Below are 22,850 nucleotides of genomic sequence, written 5' to 3' on the forward strand. Positions count from 1 at the left end.
TGTCAGGCAACACCAGTCAGGATGATAAAGAGCCTCTCGCTTCTACCACTTCTCAGACTGTTTGCCAGGAACCCTGGGCATGTTGTATAGCTCTGTTGTAGGGGGCTGCAGGTATCATCTCAGCTCAGATTTCCCCTCTGGCTGAGACTGCCATGAATTCATCCCAGCAAAGCCAGCTAAGACACAGCTGCCCCCTTCCAAATAGGGTGTCATTCATGGGGACCAGGATCTGACCAGGAATGATCACACCCTTCCCGTCAATGGGATGTGACTGGCAATACCTGTGGCCTTTAACTGGTGACAGGTGGAAAACAGGCTCCCAGGCATCTTTTTGCTAAGGTTTCTCCCATCAGGGTACTTAACCCTCCAGTGGCTAACGCTGGAGAAAGATAGTCCAGGAGATGAGTTCAATGAGTGGAGTGCAAATTCCTTGGCAAAATGACTTTTAAAAAAGCTTAGAAAGAGGGGTAGGAGGGAGGTTTGGACAGGGAATTTTAGGGAACTCTCCTGAACGTGACATTTCAATATTTTCCATACTGACAGAAAAAAACGTACCATAAATACGACCCTTCTCTCCTACTTCTTCTCACTCCCTCTCTGACACGCAGCAGTGGGGACTGAGATTCTGGTCATGGATGTTACCTTAGTACCACAAGACAGAGCAGGGGAAGAGGGTTTGTCCATCACAATGCATTTGGACATTACAAATTTGATTCTCGCTCACCGCATCTTGGTAGAGTGATAAACCCCCTCCCCCCAGCAGCCACCTACTGTCCTCCAGGATTTTAGGGAAGGGAAAAGCTTGGCCAACTTCAGGGACCGAGTAGGGGAAGGATGCACCTGGCTGCCTACTGCCTCTGCTCATCCATTTCATGAACATATCACATCCCATCTGAAAAGACCCTCCAGTTTGGCCTGCTCCTCCCACTGGACGGCTGTTCCAGAACCTGACCACCCTAATGTTCTCATTTCCAGCCTGAACTTATTCACAGGCAGCTTGTACCCAGTTGATCTTGTGTCAGTATTGTCCTTTAGCTTAAATGGTTCTTTTCCCTCCCTGCTGCTTGACCCCCTGATGTTTTTATAGATAGCAATCACACCCCCTCTCAGCCTTTGCTTTCCTAGGCTAAACAAGCCAAGCACTTTGCATCTCTTCTTGTAACACAGGCTCCCGCTTCCCCTGATTGCTTCTACAATCCTTTTCTGTGGAATCCCATTTGCTGGAGTTGGGTATCCCAGCCCAGTATGTAGGATGCACTCGCACTTCTCTGCTGTCCCTGGAAATACCTCAGGCTTCACCTAGGAGTGCACTCCCCCTTTTTCATGCCTGCATCCCACCAGCAGTTCACAGTCACCCTGAGGTCAATTCATTCACCAGTGCCATTCCTGCAGCTCAACCACTGCCGAATGATGAGCTCCCAGCCTGAAGCAGAATCCTCTCCTAGTGCTCTCCACATGCACGACCTTGCATTTGTACTGCTGAATTTCATCCCACTTAAACCGCTCAAGTAGTTGTTGGTCCTCCAGACCTTTCTGTATGATATCCTGATCCTCCACTGCAGTGGCATTGCCTCCCTGCCTGGTGTCAGCTTCAAATTTCAGCAGCACACTATTAGTAGGGGATTCTGATTTGACTGGCTGATATTGGCAACAGTGAAAATGCCTTCCCCAAGGCAGCTTTGTTCAGAGCTGCCTCAACGCCCAGCAGGGCAGCTGCTATCTGGAAAAGCCACTTGGGTAAGTTCTGGAGAGAGGAGAAATTTGGTCTGGGTATAAAGACAATAGCTGTGATGTTTCTCTATAATCTCTCATCAAACCTCTTGCGCCTGTCAGATTGGATTAAAACATGCTCCTGCTTAGTTCTTCATCATTGCCTTGAATGGAAACGATGATGTCAAGCATCAATAGCATCAATTATTTGGGGGGGGGGGTAAATTTCAACCTGGTTTTATTTCCTTTTCCTTGCTTGATGACCATCACTCATTAAGGGTTTCTGGAGCGAATAATCACACTTGCAAACATAAAATTGGCATTTGCCAGACAAGCACACCAGTGGACTGAAATTCTTGCCTATACTATTCATCCGTCAAGCGCACAGCTTCCAATCCTGGGGTTAAACAAGTGTGAGTGGCCAAAGTAAATTCATTATTCAGCCTAAATGAGGAGTCCTGGAAGGTATAAACTGTCCTTAGGAGGAAGCTCCCTGTCTGGACCGAGACATCCTCAGCTCCAAAGGGAGAAGCAACTGTGACCTTCAGTAGCTACAGAGGACAGTTGGAGCCATCTAAACCAGGAGACAGTCTCTTCTCTCTCTCTTTCTCGCACACACACAATCAGCTGCCCATCCTCATTAGGTGCCGAGAGCAGCAGTTTACAGCTTCCCAGAGAAGCCAAATTGGTGCTGTCATGAATTACTGTAAGTGCTTGTTCCACACTCTTCAATAATGTCTTTCATTAGGCACTGATCAGAAAGCAATATGTATTTTATTAGCATGCGTTCCCCAGTCAAAGAAGAACAGACCTAATCTTCACTCTGTCAGGGAGACAGTCAAGTAAAAGCCTGGCTGGCGACTTCACGAGCCGCAGGCTGAGCAGGGCATCGCAACGCTGCATGCCCTGGGGAGGGGGAGCTCAGGGCTGGAGAAGGAAAGGGGTAAACCAGCACCTGAACTTGGAGATGTGTGGGAAGGGAGGGAGAGCGACATGCTCCCCCGTGCGCAAGACATTTGGGCTGCTGTTACCGCAGTTGACACCTGAGCTAGACAGGTTACATGTATATCCACCCACGCTTGTTATCTCTCTCCTACTATCTGCCAGTCATCCCTTCAATTCTGGAGGCATGTGGGGTCCTTCTGTTTGGATTGAAAGCTCTATATGCTGCTACAAGATCCCACTTGTGCCTGACTATACTGCAGAGCCTGAAATGACCTCCTTGTTTCCATCATGGGCATAAGTTGGGCAAGGGACAATGTCCCTCATGTTGCTCCACAGCCACCTCCTGCCCAAAGCAATGGCTCCCATCGTTTTTGAGCCTCATATATGACAAATGGCACTGCTCAGTGCCTTGTTGGGTCCAACTCTACATTCCTCCAAATCTCAGAGACGCGGTCACCTCTTCCACCCATATTCTCTTACTGGACCCAGCTGCCTCCAGCCAGACCCACTTGAGTGTCTGCACACCATACTGTCAGCACTTCTAGCTCAAAGAAGAAGAAAAAGCCAGCTGGCTCTGCAGAGCCAAAGTTTGCCCAGCTTTCGTTAGGTTGAGCTCTAAGTCATTTTGTCTATAAGACTCTTGTGCCTTGCCAAGCAAGACCTGCTCAACCAACAGGAAATGTCATCTCCCGGGCCCATTTTCTCAGGCTCCTTGTAGACACTAGCAGAGCCCACTGTTATGACATCTTTACACTTAAAAGTAATAGTTAATAAAGGACAGCACTACTGTCTACTAGAGCAGGAGCAGCCTTTTTGTAGGATTCCCAAGACTTCTCACCCCGGTACACATAGTGGAGATACCTAAGCAAGCATCGTCCTGGAGGCTATGGGCAACCTCTAACTCTTGTAAGACAGCACTTGCTGTCCTATCTCTAGTACAGAAGGGGAAGACAGTACAGAATATAAGAGGGAAAGCCATAAAATCCTTCATGTTACTCCATGCTTCCTGCACTCACAGCATGACTGCAAAAGTTTCATTTCCGTATGAAACATGGTCAAAACATCTCCCCAGTGCCTGCTATTGCCTGTTTGTCACTAGCTACAGGAGAGATGGCATCTCTCTCCCAAACCCTTCCCCCTTCACTCACTTTCTCCTCTTATCTCCAAAATGTTCTAGGAAGGAAAAGACAGGGGGAAAAAAAAGGGCAAAAAAGAAAACAGAAACAAAAGGAAGAGAAGCAGAAAATAAAGAGGGTAGAGCACAGAAGGGGGAGAAGGTGCACAAAGAAATGACTCCAAGGCAGTGGGAGGAGTGTGGATTAACTACTGAAAACAACAGATGATCAGAGTAAATGGGAGGAAGCTGCGTCACAGCCTTCTGACAGGGACCCTCAGAAAGACGCCATAACTGGCATGCACCCCTTGAAGCACCAAAAGAGTACAGATAAGAGATGCAGAAAAAGGTCTCTCACTTTTATCTTTGATACCTGGTGAGCATTTTTCAACCTGTGCTCAGCTCTGTAAAACACAAGCCAACAGCCTGCTAGATACGAGCAGACACAACGGTGTGAAAACAACATCTCAAGCCTGCCACGGCTGATATGAGGGGTATATTGGTTGGGGGAATGTGATTATCTCTTCTCTCACATTCTCTTCAGTATTGAACAGTGGTGTTAGGAGCTAGAGACGAGATTTTGCTACTAGATGTGTTTTAAGACCACATGAGCCTTTCTGTAAACTTCTGTGCACTGTTCTTCTCAGACCCTGTAACCATTCCAAGCAGAGCTAAGCGTGGACAAGCTGTTCGTAATTATTCCTTTGTACGAGAAAGTTAAATGATATCCTGTTCTCTTGCACAGTTGAGTGCTTGAACTACATTAGGAGCAGTACTTACGAAAAGTGAGAGCTAAGATGAAATCTCAGCTGAAAAACAACTTCTGAATGGCAAGCTGTGTTGTAAAACTTCCAGTGACCCTGTTTTGGGCAAGATACTTTGTTTACTTTGGATAATCAGAGAAGAGAAACGGTAGCATGAGACTGAGGCATAACTAACCTACTACCACTCATATTGCTAATTTTCCCAGTTAACTGATTGCAAATGGTCTTTGGACTAAAGATAACCAGCTGAGGAAAGTCATGAATCACACTGAAGAGCAATTTGTGAATGCAAAAAGACAGAATTAGTCAGAGTAATTCATTTGTTAGGGATCGTTTGCTAAGCTCTTGAGGGAAGAGGGAAGTTTCAATAGCACAACTGAAAGATGTTATCCAGACCTAAGGGGGAAACCTCATCCCATGGCTCCTAGCCAGCCCCACTGCACTCAGCTGACTAACCCGTGCTGGTCAGACCCGACTGAGCACCTCAATACAGGGCCTGCATCTCCTTGGCCAACCTCGCAGGAATCGCTCTAAGCCTCTGGCTGACTGGGCTAGTAACGACCCGGTCTGGCAAACACCCCCTGTCTGCAGCGAACAGCAGCCGGGCTGGGAACTCACTTCCTTTGCACTGGGGGGAAGCTCTGCGTTTGCTGATTTAGGCAGTAAGGAATACACATATGAAACATGGAAAAAGCTCCTTGTTCCCCAACTGCACCAAACATCTGGCTGGTTTGAAGTTCAGCACACGTGGCGAGGACCATACTCTAGCAGCTGATACCATGGGCACACCCCCCACGACAGATTGCCAGGGAGGAAAAGAGAGATGGCTCAGCACACCGTTGGTTACAGGGACTGACACTACCTCTCATTTTCAGCCAGCAGAGCACACAGCAGAGGCCGGATTCTGCCCTCTCTGCTCCCAAATGCCTGTGGCAAAGCTGCTACTTTCCCCTGAAGCCCCACATCGTAATCTCATTAAGCTTCAGGCAGAGCTCGTCCATCAAATGCTATTGATCAGCCAGTTCCCTGTGCCCCAGTGAGTGGCTGTCGCTCAGTCCCACCGCACTCCCCAAACCTCTCCTCCTCTGGCAGCCAAAAAAGGCAGTGCACCTCCCCCTCCCCTTGTTTTCCCCAGCTTTGCGTCACAGTGGCTGTTTGGACCATCCACCAAACACACCTCCTGTTGACATGCCGGCCTCTTTTTGTATCCTTTTCCATGTCCTTCAGGGCTGAGTTCTGCACAGCATCAGTCACGCTGCTAGCATAACTGAAGGCAATTGACTTAAGAGCACAAACGTAATCTGCCTATTCTCACTGCTGGAACAAAAGTTAAAATAAAAAAATGCATCAGTGGGGAGAGGGAAGAGTTAGAGCTGAAAAACCTTCTTCTGAGGTTGCATTTCCCCACTACAGAGGACAGCTCTGCAGGAAGATGGAATTGCGTTGATTTGATGTTGTCCCATCATGACAGCAGCCCGTGATCAGGCATCAAACTGGCAGCCAAGGAAGGCAAAAGGAAAACAAGACTAAAGAGGCTTTTCAGCAGGCATGACTTAAAAGCCACCCTACAATGGAAGGTCTGCTTTGAAATTCAGTCTGGGCAAACATGGTGAGGCCAAGACACTGCGGTCCCCACGCCTAACACCCGTGACACAGGACCAGCACACACTGTGTCAAGCGGAATGGTAAACCCTAAAAGGATGTGCCGTTTGTCCTACCCCACAGGTCTTTTGATCTGTGCAGCACCCTACACACAACCACGACCACCACGTGCTGCTTCACAGGAAGCCACATTCCCATTCCCCGGCACAGCCAGCTACTCCGGCAAGGGGGTGGAAAGGAAGAGGGACTCATGTGGCAGTGAACATGTGCCTTGTCTCTGCCCCACACAGGGGTATCAAACTAGGTTGTCCAGTTAAGTAGCCTCTCAGCTTCACTCAGCAGGGAGAACTGGCAGGTGGAAGAGGCACTGCAACCTCGCCCATCCTCAGGTACCACCAGGCAACGCAGCACAGGACATCGTTTATCCAGGATGGGATTGTGCCCTCCTCAGTTCACAAGCCATTACTCCATCCGTTAAGCTTTTGACCTTCTAGTAGGAAAAGCACTCAGAAGGACAACCCTGACTGCTTTTTAGCTAAGCCGTCCTAAAACCTCACCACTTCACCTCTTCTCCTGCACTGTGCCCCTGCTGCACTAGTGGGGGGAGCACGGGACAGGACCCACTCGGAGCACAAGTAAGGAGCCTCGGGAGGAGGGCTACAGAGACAGGCCTATCAGCACAGCCCCACGTTAGATGGTTACCTTGGTGATAGCGATGTTTCCGAGACACTGTGTAATCCCCGCCAGCCAGAAAAAACGTTAGCCCATTTGTTCATAAAACGAGTTCAGTCACCCCTGCCTCTCTTAAGCGGAGTTTCCTTCTTTTGTAGCTCTGAGGCAACCCCCCCTCCTTGCCCCGAGGCACTGGCTGCACCATTTCCCAAACAGCTTTGCCTGAAGCCATGGCCGTGCCTGCAGAAGGAAAAAGATTTCATTCTCCTCCCAGAGCAGAGGGTTGAGCTGCTGCAAGGAGCACCACCCGCACGAGTACACTGCCCACCTGCGTTCATAACCGTTCCTAACCCAGGGCCCAATAAACAGGCAGGTTTATAATTTCCAGAGGCATGCACAGCACTTTGAGGAAGCAATACTATACGTTCCTGCCTTGTTTTCAACACTTTTCGCCAGGTGCTGGCTGCTGCTGGAGATGGGAGGAGACAGCCCTTTGATCTGGCCCAGCGTGGACGTCCTTGCCCCTCATGAATATACGGCTGGGTGGGTTCATTTGCCCTGGGCGTTTGTACTACTCTGGCTGCACAAACTAGAGAGATTATTTTATTACAGCCATTGAAATTAAAATATATAAGCACTGGAAGATGCACTCATGTTCATTAGGTTGGGTTCCTCGTGAGCCTCGGGCCATGCATGTAGGTTCATCGAGCTAAGGCTGCGCGTGAACGGGGCACTCACGGTGCGGGTTAAAATTGTTCTGTGCTAAATATATAAAAGAATACAACCCGGCGCACTGCTTGCTTTTGAGGAGTACCAGCCCTGCTTCAGTCAGGCAGCAGGTACACAGAGAGAGACACATCCCTGACCTTTCTGTCGGCCCTCGAAGGGGCTTTTGGCTTCGTGGGCTAATGAAGCCAAAAAGACAGACAGCAGTTGACAGAGACTGCTGAAGTGGGCTCAGAGGAGAGCAAAAGAACAACTCAGAGGCAGAAATGAAGCGATACAGTTCTGCAGCCCGTGGGCCTCAGCGTAAAAACTCTCCCACTGAGTTGCAATGGCCATCAGCAGAATTAACCTTCTGCTCTAATTACAATCACTAAATTCCTGCTAACGCCCCCGTCCTATGTTATGTCCAAACAGCTCTGTTATCTGTCACCTCCCCACACGGTGAGCCTAGCTCCCCACTGCCACAGCTCTCATTAATGCCACTCTGGCTGGCTGATGAGGCAAGTGGCAGCCGGCTCTAGAGCCCAGATGAGTTTTGCAGTCAGCAGGGGATGTTTATCCAACAAGGAGGGGATGAAAGTGCAAACACAGAGAGATGGTCTCTCTCCCTTTGCAATTGCTCCGGCATCGTACGGGGCCATTCTCATTAAAAATAGTCTCCCTGACAGGAATTAATCGGAGGTGACAACCCAGTGAGCTAATTTAGCAAATAGGTCCAGGGCTTGGCCCAGTGCAAATTACAGTGGTCTATCTGCCAGGTGAACCCGAGCCCTTCCCAAGGAAGTGAAAGGCAAGAATGTGTTAAGCTGGCCCTGTTTTGGCCCGAGTCTGTGTGTCAGAAGGTATGGAGGAAATGGCAGCCTCAGGTCTATTTGAGGGGCACAATGAAGATTAAACTTTCCTTCTGCACCCATGCCTTCTCCTTCCTCTTCCTCCCGCAGCCTCAGGTCACAGACGGGTTCCAGCTCATTAAGTGCACAGTAATTCTGCCACTATCCCCTGTAACCGTAACCACCAGCCCAGCTCAGATCTTTCCTCCAGGATGCAACCTGCTTGCAATATTAGATGGCTTTTCATTTCTCTTTAATGTTAGAGCAGAGCTCTGGGAGGGGATAAAATACACAGAGAGAAACAAGCAACTTAAAAGGCTTTTTATTTTTTAGGCAAATATCTGGTTTGGGAAGGCTGCTTTGAATCCCCAAGCAATGAAAAAGGGTTTCAGTTGGAGTGCAGTGACTCAGTGTCTTTCTATGCTACAAGAACACGGAAGAAAATACCCCAAGGCCTCACAATCTGCCCACAATCAAACCACCCTAGGCTGCAAACTCATTAGATTCACTTGCTAAGGTGAAGCATTAGGCTGGTCAGCATTTGGATCAGTTGACTGGGCGGGAGGAAGAGAAAGAAGAAAACCTCTCAAAGGATCAGAACAGGCTTCTGCGAGGATCTCGCAGTTCCTTGGTGGGCACATTTTCCCCTATGAATTGCGACCCAACACGATGCCACTGTCTAGCCCACCTGACTGAGGCACTCCAGGAAACGCAGCCTATCTGCTGAGACATAAAATAGAGGCTTTACAAGAAGTTTGCTCCACATTGCTATTTTACGTGCTTTGCCTGAGTCAGGGGCTCCACACTGTCAGGCTGTTTGTTTGGTTTTAACCTAAGGTTAATTCTTATGCTACTGGAAGTGCTATGTCTGCTGTGCTAGCCTGTCTGCGCAGCGGTGCTGGGAATAATCAGCTCCTTTGGAAATGTACCTGCCTGTCTTGCTGGGAGCTCCCATGCATTGCTTAGGAAACCAAACTCTCCTAGATTGGTTGCAATCCCCCCAGGAATGCCCAAACAGTCCTCTGAAGCTGTTGAACAGGAAGAGATGGAAGAGCCACAGCATCAGCCAATTAATAAGCAGCACTTTTACTCTCATCCAGCCCTATTTTCAGCAGCTGCAGCAAGGAAATTTAATTCGAGGGTTCCCAGGTGCCTTGCAAAGCATCCTGCTACTTAGGGATCTTCACATTACATATGCCAAGAGCTCTTCAAGCAAAGTGGGGAGAGTGAAATGAAACTCAGCAAAGCACTTCACAACCAGTGGGCAACCCAGGTGGCTACCCATTCGATTCCATCTCAGCAAGAGTTAATCCCCCCTGAGAGCCCCTCACCGCTGAAGTTGGACAGAAGCCTCCTAGGGCTGGAGGAGGTGCTGGGCTAACTGGTTAGCTAAGCTTTCATCAGCCTGATGCTGGCAATAAATCAGTTGTGAGGGGCTGTGAGTAAGGCCCATTTTATCTGAGGAGAATATCTCACTTTGATCCTAGGAGGATTTTTGCACCACCGTAGCTAGTGCCTGGAAGCCAGTGTATCCAGTGAGGAGGGTTCACAGATAAACAGTAGCTCTTCATTCAGTCAGACAAATCCTCTTTCTTAAGAGCTCTTCAGACAGCAATGCTTTTAACCTTTTGAGTTTTTCACGCTTACATTCAGTAACGTCACTATGCTCTGCACTCCGACGCTCGAGCAGCAGAACACAAAGCTGAGCCCAGACACCCCGGCATGGAGGGGAAGGAGCAACAAAGCAGGAAAGCATGTAGGACATGGAAGAGGGTGGTGGAGCAGGAAAAAGCGTGAAAGGTCTGGAGCGCTCTCCTGGCTGTTTGGAGCACAAGTGAAACATCCCAGGGAAAACAGCAGGACAGCAGGGCGGGAGCACAGGGACAGATCTGGGAATGGTCAGGCCGGAGACAAGAAAAGGGTGTGATCCCCTGCGTCCAGGGAGGAAGAACGTGAAAAGGGCTCTGTGAAACCCCAGTACGGTACATGGAGGTGGAGACCTCCTCATAAGGCGCAGCTGACTTTGCAGGAGGAGAACCAGGAGGCAATACTGTGTAAGCCTTTTCCATGCTGCTCCCTGCTTGTGCTTGACTTAAGCGGGAAACAAAACTCCTCTGCTTCCTCTTCCCTCTGCCATCCCTTCTTCAGACTTACCCACCACGATGGCACCCATAGCTTTTCCTAAGAGCCTGCCCATACATGAGACTGGGTTACAGCAGGGCCACGGTACAACATTTCTCCAAAACAAGCCACCTAATAGTCAATATTATGCAGTAATGCCAAAAAAGAAACAGCAGCAGCAGTATCCAATGGGGCATGAGCAAAATCAGAGGGTTAAACTCTCACAAACACTCAGCCTCCTCTAGGTCACAACTTGTAGAAGAAATGTGATTTTTTCCTTCTCATTTAATCCCTTTCACTAGGAGCTCAATAAGAATCAGATACAAGACTACTTTTAAGCACTGTGCAAAAGGAGAAAAAACTCAACATCACAAGGATAAAAATCACAGATTAGTTTGTTGAGTTGCAGGGCTAATAACAGTGAAACTCAGCTAACAGGGAAGTGGTCCTGTGACAAACTGTCTTCATTATTAGAGGCTCCCCTGTGTCCTGACTTATTATTAAGCGCTGAGAACGTGCTCTGCGCTGCACAAGTTACAAACAAAGACTATCCCACCCCAGAGGGCTCACAATCAAACAGAGACATAAAATTGAAGCCTACTGTGCAGACTTAGAGGACAGAGATGCTTAGATCTTTTTAAATTGTTTTGTTTTCTATCTACAGTAAACAAGCTTTTCCTTGCAAAATGCATGTGCTTCCAAGCAATCATTGAATGGCAAGAACCACCAATGTTAAGTTTCCCCATTTTTACAAAACGTTGAAAGGTTGCGGGCACATTGCTGAGCCTGGATGAAAGCATCCTCAACTCTTTTCCCTAACCTTCTCTAACCAGTGATGCCTTCAGATTTTCATCAGTTCTTCCCCCTCCCCCCCATTATGATTTCTCTTCATATTCAGAAAACCTTGAAATCCACTTCTCTTCCTGCGTAGAGTTTATACAATCCCAATAGCTTCATTATTGTGATAGCACAAAAGCCCTTCTGCAACACAAACAGCCAATGACTTTTCCCTGCAGTTCCCGCCTGAGAGCTCTTCAGCTTATTCCCTTTATTTCACATGAGTGAGGGGGCTGGTACTCTGCTGGCTTGCATCTTTGGCCTGTAACATCTATAACATCTACTAACGACAGCGGGGTTGTAAACCCCATTCAGAACCCCGGGCACGAACAGTCCGATGGGAGGCAGCAGGGCACTGAAAGCTCTTAATCGAACCCAACATCAGACTGAAAAACGAACACTGAGCTACATAATCAGCCTGCCTCTCCCACTCAGTAGGGAAGGTAAAGGTCATCAGGGCTTGGCTATTTCACTAACTTCAGCCCTTCGCTACCAAGCGGATAGGGATATAAAAGCCTGCTGAGAGGTCCTCTTTCCAAGGACATGCACTGAGACTCCAGAAGAGCAGACCTTACCTGCCTGACTTCCAGGCGGTACTTGAGGACAGGATCTACTGCATCAGGTTCCTTCTGTGTCCACTGCAAGACGTAGGAGTAATTCTTTGATTGCTTCTGGCTCAAGGTGGGGTTGGGAGTATCATAGTAAAACTCTGGGCTATAAGCTTTTGCTGGAGAGAGAGAGAGAGGAAAAAAAAAAAAAAGACAGGAAAGTAAAAGGGTAGGATGGCAGGGAAACATAAACTACAAGGAAACGTGGTGAAAGTAGCACAGCTCTGCTTCCCTAACTCATCAGCTCACTTTTGACATAACAGGCGATTACTATTCTAGCTGGTGTTGCACTGGGTACCACGCTGACGTGCTAAAACTGTTCACGTCATCATTTTCTGTGAACCAGTACTGCTTTCACAGGCTAACCTACTGGGAGGGTTAACAACCCTGCCACGCCAGTGGGGCATGACCAACACCAGAAAAGGCGGTAACAGCTCCAGTTCTCCAGCTGGAACCATCTCTAATCTTTCCTCTCTCACTTCTGTAGTTTAGATTAAGGTAATGGCTTTAAACTGGCATTTCTCCTGTTTCATCTGCTGCTTTACAGAGTCTCCTGCTAACACTCCCTGAGGAAAGGTCATTTGACCAGTAGGTCATAGGAAAAATGTTATTTATCACACAGGGACCATGGCATTAAAAAGAAGACCTTGTTCCTTCTGCATCTCCCCCGGCCTGGCGATACAGAGCTCCAGCCTCTTTGTAACGCGATAGTCAGCTCTGTGGCAAAGGGGATGCTGATCTCAGCCACGGTAGAAACAGCAAGGGGTTTTGCATGGGTGAAGATTTCTTTTCTAAACTAGTGTCTCCCCATAAAAAACAGAGGGCAGGAAAGGAAGTGCAGAAGACACGATGTACTAGAGAGAAATAGGATGGTTGAGAGGACGAGTGATTTCCCATGCTTTTCCCAGCTGCTGCTGACCTGAATCCTGAACAAACAGTGCTCAGAGGCTACTGCCATACAGCCTGCAGACTAGCGGACAAATGCATGGTGTGTGCCCTTGGCCAAAAGTGGGTGTCCCCAATACTGAAAGGGGGTGCTGATAGTTTGGCAGTCTACAAGCCCCAGCCAGCTTTGTTAAAGGTGACCTCGGGGCCCTCCCTGGCACTGGCCCAGCCAAACCAGCCCTGGAAGTGCTGTCACAGGGTGGCATGGGATACAGCCCAGAAGGGCAGTAGGCATGGCTGGATCACGGCTTTTCATGCTGGAAGGAGAGTAAGTTTAGGCCTGAACTAAGAAGTGCCACAGGCTCAAGTAGTCTCCTTTCCCATTATATGCCAAAACTGTCTCAAAACATCACTATGTCCAAACATACTTGGCTTAGGTGCTGCACACAGCTCCTCAGAGCAAGCCAGAACTAATTCAAGGTCTTACCCATAACTGTCTCTGACCTGTATGAAATTACTTTCTTTTCTCCCTGCGCACTTAGGTTTCTGGTAGGTCCTGGGCAAGGCAGAAACTGGGCCTCAACCAAAACTCTCCCTTCTGAGTTCAGGTCCAGTCAGGACCTGCACGGATCAGAAACATGTCTGGACAGGGTGGGCTGCTGGAGAGTGGAAAGGACATAAATACCGTTGTCTTGATCAGTCCTCTGCACAGGCTTCTACCTTCCACTTGAATCATGGGCCTTGCCATTCTATGAGGTTATAATTAGGCTTGAAAGGATTCAATGTTTATTTTTATGAACTCAGATGGATAATATTGATGTTTGTTTCCAAGTCCTTTTTTTCTTATTATTTTTATTGACTTAAATTTTTGCACAAGCAAGAAGTTCAGAACCACCTCAGACACTAATTGCTGCTTATTCAACTTGTATTGACTGTGGAAGTCAAGTTTCATAATGGATTCAGAAATAACATCAGAACTGATGATGATGATCATCTTGCATAATATTAACTCTTTATTAATTGACTCTAAGATAGAAATGGAAGCTTAAAAGAAAGGCCTTCTGGTAGAAATGCAGCACGTATACTTTTGGAACTTCCTTTCTGGAAAGCTTCACATTGGTGGAAAGTTTTCTCTTTTGCTTTCAACCGATGGGAAAAGCTAAAGGTGGTGTGGTCGATCTTTCAGGGCTTGTCTGTGCTTGTAGCTAGTGGGAGGGCAGGTGGTGACCAGTATGGGCAACCTTGACAACCCGCTCAAGGAGTGCAGGTTGGATGTCTCACCATCCTTCCAAAATAACACTAGAAGCTAATCTCCCATCTGCAGAGGAAACTAATCCCTTCACACAGACCCATCCATTCTGGGCAGACTTACATACAACAGTATGCACATCTGAACACCTCACAGACCCTATGGAACCCCTGCACTGCCTCCCTGTTAAATAGGAAGGTTTATGGTCCATGTTTCATAGAAAAGAAACAGAAGTAAAAAGGGACTATGCTATTCCCCCAATCCCACAGGAAGGTGGCAGCAGGCCAGGGAATTAAAATTCCACCATTCCTGAGTCCAAGCGCAGCAGTCTAACCACCGGATTATTTCTCAAGTTGCTGTACAGGCTCAGAGGTCTAATTTATTCGTAGCTATCCAGGACACAGGCAGAGACGTCTGGAGGTGAAAGGCCAGCATCCGGTATCAATGCCTTGAAAGTGGAGAAGGGAAGCAGCCAAACAAGGAGTTGCACTCCCGATGAGTGCTCTCTAGGGATGAAGAACATTGCTTTCTGCTGCGGTGATCTTACGTCATGGGGCGCAGCATGGCACATCAGATGGCATTTCACATTCGTCACCACTTCCAGCAAGAAATCCAGATCCTGGGAGCACTCCCAAACTTGCTAGGGATAAAGTTTCAGGTGGTGGCTCACAGTGTGGTACGCGTTGCTATAATGTAGCTAGTGATATGAGAGTTGCAAGGACACGAAGACAGAGCAGAGAAGGCCAAAGCCCTGTAGCAAAATCCACTGCCAGACCAATGCTAGGAGATCTCAAGGAGTGACAGCAAGATCTTGAGAATGGAACAAACAGTAGAAACAGGGTTTGGGCTTCCCCATTCCCAAAAGCACCTCAGCGTTACAGCACACACTAAACCACCAGATCAGAGCAGAGAAAGTACTAGTACATGAGCTTTTTCAAACCTCAGGAAAGATCTGCTTCAAAATCTGGTCTCTTTGCATGTTACTTGTTGTCATTTGCTCAGCCCTGTCTTGAAATGTATTATAAATTGGCCCTGGACTGAAAACACAGTATTTTGGCTGAATTTACTGCTTATCAGGGCAATTTCCTCTGAGAGCTTATCGAGAAACCGGTGCCCAAGTCAATTCTAGGGTCATGGGAAAAATAGATTTAATGATCAGCTGAAGTGACTAGGTCAGATGTGTGGTTTTAGATGCTATAACTCTGCCATCCCTTTTAGCAGTTGCTGAAGAGGAGTCCCGTTATGATGCTTGCTGGATTCACCGAAAACTCAGCAGTAAACCACTGAGTACTAGTGTCCATCCCCATTACATTTTTGTCCTAGCAGATATCATGACACAAAGACAACCTGGAGACACAAGGAAGGAATAGGAATACATGATATTGATTTTTTTTTTTTTTTAAGGGGAAACTGGATGTCTTTGGAGTCTGCTGGGTGGATGTAGAGTCTTTCACTCCCATTTGGTCAATACTTGACTGCAATGTGTTGGCCAGGCCTGAAAGCCAATGGCAGCCTGCAGTTTAAGTCCCGTATCTTTCAGGCAAGCGTTCAAACATTGCTAAAATGTACCAGTGGCTGGCCTTACTGCCCTAGGTCCATTCCAGACTTGAAAGACTGCCTGAGCGATGGAAATAGATCTCTCTTTTGGCCTACAGAAAGTCATCCCTTCTGAACACAAGAGAGAAGGCAGTGACGGTGAGTGAGTTTGCTTGCACTGGCTCCAGTTTATTGGGAGCAAGCTTCCCATCTCCGTGACTCTGTCTAACAAGCCTCAGGACCCACAAGCCATCGTGAGGTCATCGTGAGGAAGCCAGCTGCAAACAGAACAAGCAGCAGCACGTGCTGGATGCACACATCCCAATCCGTCCTGCACATCTCAGGGGCAATTACCTTTTCTGATCTCCCATCAATGTGTGCTCTGAGACTTACCAGACACTTGGAAGAGGCAGGTGGAGACTCCCACGTCATTGGAAATGCTGCACTCATAGCTACCACTGGTCTCCCGGCTTACGCTGTCCACCTTCAGTTCAGAGAAGTCCTGCTGCTCTGCCAGGGGCTGGGCCAGAAGGGTCCCGTTGAAGCGCCAGACCGAGGTGGCCACCTTCATGGGGCTCCCTTTGAGCATGGTGCAGCGCAGGGTGACGCTGCGCCCCACGCCCTGACGCACGTCTTGGAACGTCGGCTCCACCAAGGGAGGGACTGGAGACCGAACAAGAGCAACAGATAGGGATGCCATTAGGGAACAGCTGTCTCAGTCAGCACGGTCACCGCAGTAGTGCCTCTGAGGAGAGAGGCACCTATTATGTCCGAGAGGATGTTTATTTTCTAGGGGGAGCCAGATTTTGTCAAACTAAAAGCAGGAACAGCCATTTGACAGCCCCTTCTGTCTGGGCTGGAGCCACATACCACCTACCTCCTGTCTACTAGGTAGAGAGATGGTCTTCAGCAAGCACTCATTCCACACTGAAACACTGCTTGGAGGAAAAAACAAGGAGATGCCAAGCTGCTCTTTTACATATAAATTATACAGCTCTCACAAGTGAGCGCCACAACTTGATCGTCAGATCCTGATCAGAATAACCATAGTCCTCACTCCTCAAATCCAGCATGAGCTGCATACTTGGGGCAAGTATGGCTCCTAAGCATTGATATTCTTCTGTTAACTTCCGACATAGTCAAAAAACAGAGACACGATGTTAGACAGAGGGATACGCATTGCCTGTCCTCACAGAGCACAGAGCCTCAAGGGTCATCCTTCCTGACCTTGGGAGGTGAGTCGTTTCTCTCTATGTTTACTTTCTTGCCCGTAACATGACAATAATGATATGCGGCCACCTCCTTAGCAAAGGCAGGCTATTGAGATTTGTTTTTTTCGCGCTTGTAAAACTTTACGGAAACTTCATGATCTGGGCCTAGCTGAGCCAGATGAAGGGGAAAGCTAAATGGGGGCCCACTCCTTATTTAATGCAATGGCAGAGAACTTCAAACTCCACGGCCATTTGATGGACATGTTTCACTTGCGCTAAATTCTTAATTGAAACATAAAGCATAGGGATAACCAGAAGCGCTCTTTCTAAAATGAGAAAGGCTGCCTGAACACAAACCAGCTGTTAGCCTGAATGTGAAAGAAGGAGAAGGAAGAGTTTTACAGCAGCTCCAGTACAATCACGATTCACCTTCTCTGGGTTCAAAGCACCTGCTCTCCTACAGACAACTTCTGTGCACTACAGATCTATAGAGCACCTATCTCCTCTAAAGGTCCACAGAGCTGATGCAGCACAGTCAGACCCAAAAACCTGCGACAGGCAGCATCTGCCATGCCACAGACACAGCTGCACCAAGACATGTAGGTCACACAGCATCCCTGCTGCTGTGAACACAGCCGTGCCTGGAGGGCTCCAGCACACTAGTCTCTGCACCCTGCTTGGGTGGGCCCAAGCAGGGCCCACCTAGCGACCTCTTCATTTTTACTATAGTCACCTCTATGCTCCACAGTGTCCTTTCTCCTATAAACACAGCCAAACTCATGGGGTTGTAGCATACGAGCATCCCCTCCGTGCAGCAGCTCCTTTTCGACAGTGACTGATTGTTTTCCAGGTATCCATTCTCAAATGTCAACCTCTGGGCCCTTTATTGCACTTAAATGGATTAAAACCAGCCCTTGACTGAGCTCACATTGCCGTGATGAGTGGCATGGTCAGCTCATTACAGATGGCTTTGCTAGCAATGTGTCTCAGCGGGTGCTCCAAGCACTGACTTGCTTTTGGCTCGCACGTCTCCCACCTCACGGTGAGAATAATGTGAGAAGTTGTTTGATTAGACCTAGTGCCATGAATGTGTCATCTCCATCCCTAGCTGCTATCCCATTTCTTGGATCACATCTGCTCCTTAATTGAAGCCGGTAGGGCCTTACAGTCTAATCAAGGCCAGCCGGTGAGGTGGAAAAAGGGGGGGAAAAAAAAAAGAGAGAAAGAGAAAAAGGGGAGAGAAAAAAGAAAGGAAGGCTTCAAAAATGGCACAGGGACTCCAGATGTTCTCCAAGCAAACCAACTCATGAGGGAGGGCAGAACAGCTTTGCTCACTCCACAGAAGGGCACCACTGCATGGAGCTGGGACAGAGGAAGATGAAAGGTCTGAAAGACGAAGCCCCATGTCCTCCCAGCAAGGACATACCCTGTGTCTCACCGAGGGAACGTCTGAGGGCAGAAAAGGGTGACAGAGGTGCAGGGCTGGGACCATCCAGATGTTTCTTTAGGTCGCAGGAACAGCAGGGCAGCCAAGTATGCAGAAAGAATTTAATCTTCTTCAGCTAGGAAATGGGATTTACTTGCTTTGCATTGGGACAGGCTCTGGGCCTATGTTATCACCTCGTGAGGGGAATATCTGACAGTACATACGCGGTAAAAATTGATTATATTTTCTCCTCTCCACTCTGGCACTACGAAATGCCCAACAAGCCTTAAACCTGCAAACAGTCGTGCAGCCCCTGGGTTTTCTGGAAAGAAAGCAGAAGAGCAAGTCACCCCATCAGCGCAAAGGATGCAGCCCTATGGCAAGGGATAGCTGCTACTGAACGCCGCCAAGGGATATGAAGAAAAAGAGAGGTCAACAGCAACTACAGAGCCAGAGGTCAGCTCCGTCCTCCAGTGCCTGCTGGGGAGCCCACGTTTCTTCAGGTAGATGATAAATAAAACAAAAGAAAGATCCACCACCAATGCAAGGATTCAGACTGCAAATCCTAACAGATAACAACACAGCCTTTTCTCATTACACTCAGAGCTTAAACTCAAAAGAAAGCTTCTTCGAATGAGCCAGTCATCTGACTCCCCAGAACTGGGAACTGAGTAACTCTGGTAAAGTCTGAGATGCAGACAGTCATGGAAGAAAGTAACGCACTGCCTTCTTCACCCCTTTTGTAGGTGGTTCAATGTCCTTCTAGGTCTCCCGTGAATTCCAGCCCATACAGCAGAGGTGCTCCGTTAAGCAGCTGCCGCGTTCCAGGAAACAGGTTGCCACACTTCAAGAGGGCATAAAAATCCTTTGCGTACGCAGGGCTCCGGGACTCCCTGGCAAGCAATTCAGCATACAAATACAGACAATTAACTGGTTTCCCTCAGTGCCCAGCTTAACTCCAGAAGAGCTAATGCAGCAGGAGGAACCACAAAAGGGGTGAGGAGGGCAACGCATCACTGTTCTAGGTAACTACGTTCAAGGAGCGAGGCTCCTCCGGCAACCTTTTTAAGATGCTGCTGCTGCGAAACACAAGGCAGGACAGCCTGCCTTCGCAGCAGAATTATTGTGCAACAAGGGGAAAACATAATCACTCACCTGCTCATTAGGAGCAAATCAAATCAGCTGAACACAAGCAACCTACACCAGCAAGCCAGGCACCCTAAAGCAATGCCAGGCTGCGGGCAGCTCGCTTGCCATGAGCCAGAGCAGATACTCTGCACTGAAGGAGTTGCCATGCTAGCATGGTGCTCCTGACGACGAAGGGCAAAAGCAAGCGAAGCACAACAGAGAAGCGTCAAGTGTCAGGGGTGTTGCTCTGTGCCCCCGATAACCTGTTGTTTTCACTGCAGGTAACTAGGACTGAAAAGCATTGTCCTGCCAGGTGAGTGAGAAATGCACTTGCTGTTGGGCTGTGGCCAAACCTGTAAATATTTGTTTTAAAAGCCTGTTTTTATTTTAGCCCTGAGGAAGGGAGGAACGTTCTTCTCACAAGAGCTGAAGTGCTTGTTGGAGAGACCACCGTCTCCTTGGACCGTTACCATGCACTCCCGCTCTGGCACAGCTCAGGGAGGGGTATTTAGGGATCCCTGCAATGCTATCAGATCTCTGCAGGTTCCCATCAAGCTTAAATGCCTCCAGAAGGTAGCCACCAGTGTCAGGGATGCTTCCTCCACCAAGGAGGAAGTCAGAACAGGCAGCATAGCAGTGATGCACTGTGAAAAGTATTCCTCTTATAGGGTAAAAATAAAAAAGGGACTTACTTATTTATTTACTTATTTATTTTAAAGGGCAGGGAGGGGGGGAAATGTATCTGACTTTACTTACTGCTCCTATTGCAACTCTTACCCATTGCCTGGCACGCTAATTTCTCCTTTGGGTCAAGGAAGAAAAATGTGGACGTTGCCATTAGGCTGCTGTAGCTGGTATGGATGAAAGACAAAGAAAGGCCTGAGTGGACTGATGCACAAAAATCAGTGACAAGCCTTTTAAGAAACAAACAAACAAACAAACACCCTCTCCCCCCACCCCACCCAACAAATCTGCAGAACAGAGGAACAGGGGAGTGAGGAGACCTGTCTTTAAGAGCTCAGGCAAGAACTGAGGAAAACTGAAAATCCTCAACAGCATGGTACAATGCTACTTTGCATGACATATGCAAGCTCTGCTTTGCCACTGTAGTCTGAGGACCATGAATAGCATATCCTGGTCAATTCCCAAATGCCAACTTGTTTTGAAAAGGTTGTCAGAGCTGAGGAGCTCACTCACGACTCACAGGCAAGCCTGCATCGCACAGCCAGTCTGTGCAGCCTGCCATGAGCTGCTACCCTCCTGTTTCCGTACGGAGTTTCACCTCCTGCAACGCTTCCCCTGCTGCCAAGGCCACCTAAGCAGTGACCAGGCCAGAGCTGCTACAGATGTTTTGAACCCTGGAGCCAATACTTGGGCCTCACACTCTGCCCTCACCCAGGAGGTCTCCGTTCACCCTCCCGTGCCCCATCCTTCTCTGCTCAGCGTGCACCCTGCACAGAGTGGAGGCTCGGCAGGGGCTGGGAGAGTCTGGGGCAGCTCGGTGGGCTGTCAGGGAGGGAAGGTGTTGCCACTTCTTTTCTTCTCAGAAAACTGGAGGCACAGGCAGGAAGATGGCCTGCCTGAGGTCACACAAACCAGCAGTGCTGGATAAAAGCAGCACGGGTATCCTGTATCCTGATCCAGACCTTAGTCCGAGCTTCCTTCCCTGTGACAAACACCCTCCACTCTAGTCATTCATTTGCATTGTTATTTAAAACTAGGAAATGCATCACATAAGCCAAGCGATGAAAACAGCAAGTATCACTAGATTAGAAAGCAGTTTTATCTTCAGCAGCTCCCAGCCCATGCTGCTGGACAACTCCCTCCAAGCTTAGCCACCTTTAGAGCACTGGTGGGTCTCCTGCTTGTAGTCTCTGCCTTAAACCACGCGTCGACCTTTCACTTACTGGATTAGCACTGCAAAGGACACAGAAAATCTGGTAAGAAAAACAGCCCTTCCTGGTTAGTTACAACTATTAGGCATGTTTTGTTACTCAAAGTGGCTAAAGAAACCAGACTGTAATTTCTCCTTCTGGAAAGGAAATCAGTGCGGTTTGCTGTCAGGGCCTTATGAGACTTGCACAACACCATCCAGCATCCATTTAAATTCTGAGGGGCATCATCCTGCAGTCATACTGGATCCAGCCTTCCCTAGAGAACCAAAGCGGTGCCGGCAGAGGATGCTTCCATTCTCCAGTCACAGCACCCTGGCCCCATAATCTAGGGACCTGAAGATGTCACAGCCATCAAGATGCTGCACCTTCACATTCTCAGCAGGAAGAAAATTCCATAGTTTCAGCTCTAGGAGAGACGATAGCTCCCAATCCGAGCTAAGCAGGAAGCTCTTTTATCATCATAAGGCTGGGAAATCACAGTTGAGCAATTCTATTCCCCTCCAGTTGCACCTACAATCCTACACACCAAGAATGAACATTAAGGACCAGCCAAAGCAGGTTTCCGTGGGGAAACAAACATCCAACTAATATTTACAAGCTCAGTCTCCTCCGCTTGTTTCTGAGATGATATAATTGTATTGTGTATAATGGTATAATTAGAAGAGGGACCTGGAGAAAGGCTTGCTCAACCAATCTCAGCTACAACCCAGAATTGCTTTCTTTCATCTACGCCTTCTGCCTTTGCAATTCAGTCTCCCCATGTATGAAGAGCTAAAACATTTATATCTGCAAAGGACTTGAAAAACAAGTTGCAAGTATCGTCATTTCTAATAAAATGTATTCAAAGAAATTTGTTTTCTGTTAGACAAGTGGTCAGAGGGACTGGAGGAGCAGGGTTCGGAGCAAAGAAAACGTAGCTCTCTGCTGGATGACTGCTTTTTAAAGAAGAGCAAATAAAACATATGCACTACCAGCTTCTCTCCTTCCCTCTCCTCTGAACTTTCCAACACAATTAGCTCAGCCAGTCTTCACCTTGCTTTAATAAAGAGGCTTTGCTTAAGAATTTCCTGTTCTGCATGGCAAGCTGTAGTGATCACTATGTGAGACCCCAGCTCATTTTACAAGGTGCTTTAAAAAAAAGTCCATCCTGGGTGGAATTTCCAGTCCTCTTCCTCACATAGATGCCTCCTCAAAAAAAACCCTGGCCCGGACATGCTAGAACTCCACTCAGACTCACTGCCCAATTAGTTCACGCTAACAAGACACCACAAAGACAACTATTCCCCTGTAGCGTAAAGCCACCTCATTCCCCTGCCTCACGTACCTTCAAGTGCCTGGTTTCAAAACAGTATGCTCCCCTAATTGAAAAATATAAGTGGGAAAAGATGGCACGTGTACAGAAGACACATACACATTTGTTTGTGAAATGCATGCTGATAATCCTCCTCCTCCCACCCACACATCACCCAATTAGGTAAGTTATGCACAAGAGAAATAAAGAGGGTAAGAGAGTTGGCATGCCCAGTTCAGAGCTAATGCTTTCAATTACTTGCTAGGCCAATGGCATAACCCAAATCCAGATTTTACCACA

At 48.1% G+C, this 22,850-nt stretch overlaps 1 protein-coding gene across 4 annotated transcripts in view; it reads right to left on the reverse strand.

Annotated features, from left to right (window-relative positions):
• The window catches only part of MDGA1 (MAM domain containing glycosylphosphatidylinositol anchor 1), a 150,528-nt gene that overhangs the window by 36,897 nt on the left and 90,781 nt on the right, over positions 1–22,850 (reverse strand). For all 4 annotated transcript variants that reach the window (XM_068939538.1, XM_068939539.1, XM_068939541.1 and 1 more), the window contains exons 9-10: positions 15,993–16,262; positions 11,897–12,048 (exon numbers count right to left, since the gene is read on the reverse strand). In XM_068939538.1, the coding sequence (XP_068795639.1) occupies positions 11,897–12,048; positions 15,993–16,262 (422 nt within the window). The remainder of the gene's footprint in view (positions 1–11,896; positions 12,049–15,992; positions 16,263–22,850) is intronic.

Source organism: Struthio camelus, chromosome 3 (genome assembly GCF_040807025.1).
Source record: "Struthio camelus isolate bStrCam1 chromosome 3, bStrCam1.hap1, whole genome shotgun sequence".
Taxonomy (NCBI): domain Eukaryota; kingdom Metazoa; phylum Chordata; class Aves; order Struthioniformes; family Struthionidae; genus Struthio; species Struthio camelus.